Raw genomic sequence first — 6,000 nt, forward strand, 5'->3', positions numbered from 1 at the left:
AATGTCACAAGGAGTCTGTTCCGCTTACCTCCTCCCTGGACCCTGGATCTATGGTGGCATCCCTTTCGGTGCACCACTAGGTTTATGCACACCACTCCTTTTTTTAAATTTATCACCTTTCCTATTATTTATAATAACATTCATTGAGATAAATGTTTAACCAAAAAAAAGGAGAAAATTGGCATCTTTAAAATATTGGTTCTTTTCATATTCATTGGAAGGACTGAAGCTGAAGCCGAAGCTCCAATACTTTGGCCACCTGATTAGAAGAGCCTCAAGAGATTCACTGGAAAAGACTGAAGAAGGTAAAAGGAGAAGAGGGTGGCAGAGAATGAGGTGGTCAGATGGCATCACCGACTCAATGGACATGAATTTGGGCAACTCTGGGAGACAGTGAAGGACAAGGAAGCCTGGCATGCTGCAGTCCTTGGGGTCACAGAGTCAGACACAACTTAGTGGTTTCAATTATAGATAAAGAATTTACTTCATATACAAAAATTTAAGATTCTGCAGTTTATAGAGGATGAAAGGAACAACAATTACAAGATAATTCAAAAATTTACTCTTGTTGTTCAGTCACTAAAATAAATGAGCTGGGACCCTAATCCCTGTGGTAGGTTACCCACTGGTTTATCCAACAAAGAAGGACGTTACAGTGGTGGTAAAGGATAAAGCATACAAAACGCAACATTAAAACCATATTTATTAAAAGTTTATGCAACATTATACTTTGGTATTCTACTTACAAGTCAAAAGAATACTTAGAGCATATTACAATCCAAAGCATTATACTAAATATAAAAGCTAAATGAGTGACACAACAATAAGCTACTTTTAGAAGTTGCAGAGGTAGTTGTGGTCTGTAGTGAGTTGGGTGGATATGGGGCAGGGCAGAGTTAGGTTGGTATGGAGTTGGATTGAAATATCAGGAACAAAGGGGCTTCCCAGGCGGCACTAGTGGTGAAGAACCGACCTGCCAATGCAGGAGACCTAAGAGACACTGTTTTGATCCCTGGGAAGATCCCCTGGAGGAGGGCATGGCAACCCACTCCAGTATTCTTGCCTGGAGAATCCCATGGACAGAGGAGCCTGGTGGGTTACAGTCCATAGGGTGGCAAAGAGTTGGACAGGACTGAGGCAACTAGGCATGCACACACCACGAAGAAAAGGGTATGGGGTCCTAAATATCTCTTGCAGTTCTGCAGGTTTTCCACCTTCCCTTTCCACTTTTATAAAGTCAGCTGCACTTAACATACTGATGACTCAGAAACAATACAAGCATAGGCTAACAGAGGCAGAGCGGTACAACAAGAGAGAAAAGATATGATCCCTGTTCAAACTATCAAAATAACATCTGTCCACATTGTGAAGGGAAGGGGGTCATAAACAGGCCAACTCCCCTGCTCATACTAGCAGAATGCAAGTTCAGCTCTTGCTTTGTTCCTCCTAACCAACGCCTGGATTACTACTCTTCCAACTAAGCAACACGTAGTACTTTTACCCTGCAAAGCCTGGGACAGGTACTGACCTTAACTTTCCCCTATTCTGAGAGAGAGTCCTTTTCTCTTTGAAGCACCAATACACTCCCTTTAGGCGTCAGTTGAACTCAACCTTCTCTCCAGAGTCAGTTATTTTCACTCTCTCATCCTGGATTCACACCTAACTCCACCCAGATTTCCCATTTAAACAATCCCTTTCAAAGATTCACGAGAGATATCTGCACTTCAAAGTCAATTCCATCCAGGGAAAACCTAGGACACACTTACTTAAGACAGTCATTCTCACACTTTAGGAAGCACAGAATCACCTAGCTAGTTAATTAAAACACAACTGGGCCCCATCCCCAGAGGTTCTAGTTCCTTAAGTCTAGAGTGAAGCCCCATAATTTCCATTTCCAACAAGTTCCCAAATGATATTGACGTTGCTCATTCTGGGCAGCACTTTGAGAACCACTAATTCAGGTATATTCCTTTACATTTTAAGGATTACTGCAACCTCAAACCTGTCACTCTATCCTGGGGGTAGACCTTACTTCGTACTTTGTAGTGATAAGTTTATGATTCATTCTTACAGGTGAGGAGGAAAATACAACCTAGAGTTTGGGATTATTAAATTTGCCAGTGTCGGTAATATCGCTGGAACAAGGTCAAAGCTAGTTAGCAAGAATAAAGGAAGGGAGATAAAAGAAAGTCTCACACATTTTACCGTTTTTTAAAAAACCTCTACAAACTCTTACTATTCGGTGTGGCTTTTGCAAAGCACCACCACCATTAAAAACTGCCTATTCTTCCCAAAGCACTCTTCCGCCAGCATTTCCCCAGCGCTCCAACAAACTCCGCCACTCAGTGTCTAAAACGGTCCTGCCAAACCCCACAGAAGCAGGCGAATGGACAGGGTTTCCCACAGCAACACCTAAAAAGGCCTGGGTCTGCAGAAAAAAAGAACTCAGATTTGAATTTTAAATGAATTTTCCCACCAACTCGGCGTACTTAAGGAAAAGAAATCACATCCCGAAAACACTAGCAAAGCTTGCTAAAGCTTCTTTCTGCGGACCAGGCGAGCTGAACAAACTGCACCGGGAAGAAAAACGACAGGGAAAGATGCAAAGGTGGCCAACAGGTGCGTGAGCCGTTGAGAAAAGATCCAAGGAGTACGGTACCACCGGACCCGGCGGCGGGGGCGGGGACGGAACCGGCCGAGAGACGCTTTGAGGTCCGGGGTCCGGGGTCCCGGGTCGGGGCCCGGGTTGGGGTGGAGATCAGGGGCGCCGAAGAGGGAGAGCCCGGCGAGGCGGCGGAGGGCCCGCTCCTCACCTGGTTTAGTTCATTCTCGGCCGCAATCCGCAGCTTCGGGTCGATGGTGCCCTTCAGCGCCTGGATGATCCGGTTGAGGTCCATCTCCCCAGGCGGGGGCTCCGCGGCCCCCGGACCAGTAGGCCAGACTGCCGCTTTAGTTTTTCTTTTGACCCTCTCAGCCTCCTCCGCCGCGACCCCTGAACTACCTCACTCCTCACCCCCCGCCACCGTCGCCACCTGCAGCCACTTGCTGCGCCACTCTGACTCCGCGCCCCTTGTCCTCCCTTTCTACCCCCCACAACTCGCTCTCCATTCACCCTTTTACGACAGCCGGTGGGAGGCGGGAGAAGTAAGAAGAGGAAACGGCGCCTCCTTTACGGCGGCCTCTTCCCCCGGGCATGCTGCTATGGCCGCCCCCTCTAGCGGCCACCATGCTGCTGTACGGAAAGTGGTCTCGGCTTCTTTCCAGCAGGGAAACTAGCTCACTAGCTCCAACAGGCGGTCGTCGTGCTGCCCTACGGAAAAGAACTTCCTGCCATTTCCCTTTGGGAGAACCGAGCTCGCAAGGTGTCTCTTTACAGTTGCTTCCAAATTAAGCGCATATGGGTGGAATGGCACTATTTATTAGTCTGAAAATTCTTTGGGTATTACAACTGAGATCATCTGCGTGCGTGCTAAGTCGCTTCAGTCGTGTCCGACTCTGTGCGACCCTATGGACTGTACCCACAAGGCTCCTCTGTCATTGGGATTCTCCAGGCAAGATTACTGGCGTGGCTTGCCACGCCCTCCTCCAAGGGAATCTTTCCTACCCAAGGATTGAACCCTCATCTCCTATGTCTTCTACATTGGCAGGCGGGTTCTTTACCACAAGCGCAAAGCTGTCTCTGTGGGATCCATCATTCGTTCATTCAGTTACTCACTCATATCCTGAATGTTTTTTAAACATGTATTTTTCAGCCAGAGTACCAAGATACTTAGGTACCACATTATAACAAAACTAATTCAATGCAGGTTACTATGAAGGAACTCACAGTGTGATAGAAGAGAAAAATATAAACAAATATACATAAAGTAACTGTTCCAGATCAGAGAAACTATATGCCTAGTCAAGGCTGTATATTGTCACCCTGCTTATTTAACTTATATGCAGAGTACATCATGAGAAACTCTGGACTGGAAGAAATACAAGCTGGAATCAAGATTTCCGGGAGAAATATCAATAACCTCAGATATGCAGATGACACCACCCTTATGGCAGAAAGTGAAGAGGAACTCAAAAGCCTCTTGAGGAAGGTGAAAGTGGAGAGTGAAAAAGTTGGCTTAAAGCTCAACATTCAGAAGATGAAGATCATGGCATCCGGTCCCATCACTTCATGGGAAATAGATGGGGAAACAGTGGAAACAGTGTCAGATTTTATTTTGGGGGGCTCCAAAATCACTGCAGATGGTGACTGCAGCCATGAAATTAAAAGACGCTTACTCCTTGGAAGGAAAGTTATGACCAACCTAGATAGCATATTCAAAAGCAGAGACATTACTTTGCCCACAAAGGTCTGTCTAGTCAAGGCTATGGTTTTTCCAGTGGTCATGTATGGATATGAGAGTTGGACGGTGAAGAAGGCTGAGCACCAAAGAATTGATGCTTTTGAACTGTGGTGTTGGAGAAGACTCTTGCGAGTCCCTTGGACTGCAAGGAGATGCAACCAGTCCATTCTGAAGGAGATCAGCCCTGGGATTTCTTTGGAAGGAATGATGCTGAAGTTGAAACTCCAGTACTTTGGCCACCTCATGCGAAGAGTTGACTCATTGGAAAAGACTCTGATGCTGGGAGGGACTGGGGGCAGGAGGAGAAGGGGACGACAGAGGATGAGATGACTGGATGGCATCACTGACTCGATGGACGTGAGTCTCAGTTAACTCCGGGAGTTGGTGATGGACAGGGAGGCCTGGTGTGCTGCGATTCATGAGGTTGCAAAGAGTTGGACATGACTGAGTGACTGAACTGAACTGAAAGTTTCTGAAAAATTTCCAAATCTTCTCAGAAAAGTAGTGAAAGGCAAGAAACGTCATGCTGTCTCCACCCACTGTGGCCATATCTGGCCCCCAAATTTCAATGGCATAAAAATATTAAGGAGCTAGTTGTTCCTGAGGTTACTCTGAAAAAGTTTAATTACACTTGTAAAGATGATTGTGGGCAAAATACATCTGAAGAGGTGTGATCTTTCCCAGAGTAGATAATTGAAGCAAAATGGTTCCGTTAACTGGGTTCAATCAAGAAGGTAGAAATTTTGTGGTAGACAACTTAGCAGCCTGATCACTTTCCCCTCTACAGGGGCTGTAAATGGGACCACATCCTGCAGCTGGGTGCAAAAGTGCCTAATATGGTTGCTTCCAGTTTTGCCCATTCTCTGAATTTCCATAGGGTAGTGTTTCTTACAGATTAATACTGTCATGTTCCTTCCTTGATGACTTCTCATCAATATCAAGATAAAATACAAACTACAAACTCCTTACCACTCAAGGTTTTATGAAACATAGTGCCTTTCATCTTCACACTATTTCCTTATCCTACTTTCTTGGACTTCATGAATCTAAAACTCCTTGACCTCTGGAATCTTAACTCCAATATCTTGTTTTTAGTTTAAGAACTTCTCTTCCGTCTCTGTCTCCCTTAATTACTTTACACCTATTTTCCAACTCAATCACTTTTCAATCCTTTCTCAAGTCTACCCTTGACCCAATGTGAAAACTGTTACTGTTAAAAATGTGTGTTCTTTCCTTAGGCCCCAAAATCCTGTTCCTTTCCTTTGCTCAGCATCACTTCAGCAACTGTTCCAACCCTCAAGACTCTTCTCAAATTCCCTCTCTTTCCACAGAGCCCTGCAAAGATGAACAAAATCACCAGGCTCAATCACTGAAACACAAATTAATCTGTTTACCCTGCTTTAAGCCTGTTTACCAGGTTTCCCTGGTAGCTCAAACAGTTAAGAGTCTGCCTGCAGTGCAGCAAAACCGGGGTTCAGTCCCTGGGTGGGGAACGTCCCCTGGAGAAGAAAATGGCAACCCACTCCAGTATTCTTGCCTGGAAAATGCAATGGACGGAGGAGCCTGGCAGGGTACAGTCCATGGGGTCGCAAAGAGTCAGACATGACTGAGCAACTTCACTTTCACTTTACCCTGCTTTACACCTCCTTGCCTCCAATCT

The 6,000-nt window shown here is 45.6% G+C and overlaps 1 protein-coding gene across 3 annotated transcripts in view; it reads right to left on the reverse strand.

Annotated features, from left to right (window-relative positions):
* The window catches only part of IPO8 (importin 8), a 66,509-nt gene extending 63,377 nt beyond the window's left edge, over positions 1 to 3,132 (reverse strand). For 2 of the 3 annotated variants that reach the window (XM_006069106.4, XM_006069105.4), the window contains exon 1: positions 2,814 to 3,131. In XM_006069106.4, the coding sequence (XP_006069168.2) occupies positions 2,814 to 2,897 (84 nt within the window). In that variant the 5' untranslated portion in view covers positions 2,898 to 3,131. Of the gene's footprint in view, positions 1 to 2,813 lie in introns of all 3 variants that reach the window. The other variant, XM_006069107.4, reaches the window with a different exon arrangement.
* Positions 3,133 to 6,000: the final 2,868 nt, after the last annotated feature.

Source organism: Bubalus bubalis, chromosome 4, assembly GCF_019923935.1.
Source record: "Bubalus bubalis isolate 160015118507 breed Murrah chromosome 4, NDDB_SH_1, whole genome shotgun sequence".
Lineage (NCBI taxonomy): Eukaryota > Metazoa > Chordata > Mammalia > Artiodactyla > Bovidae > Bubalus > Bubalus bubalis.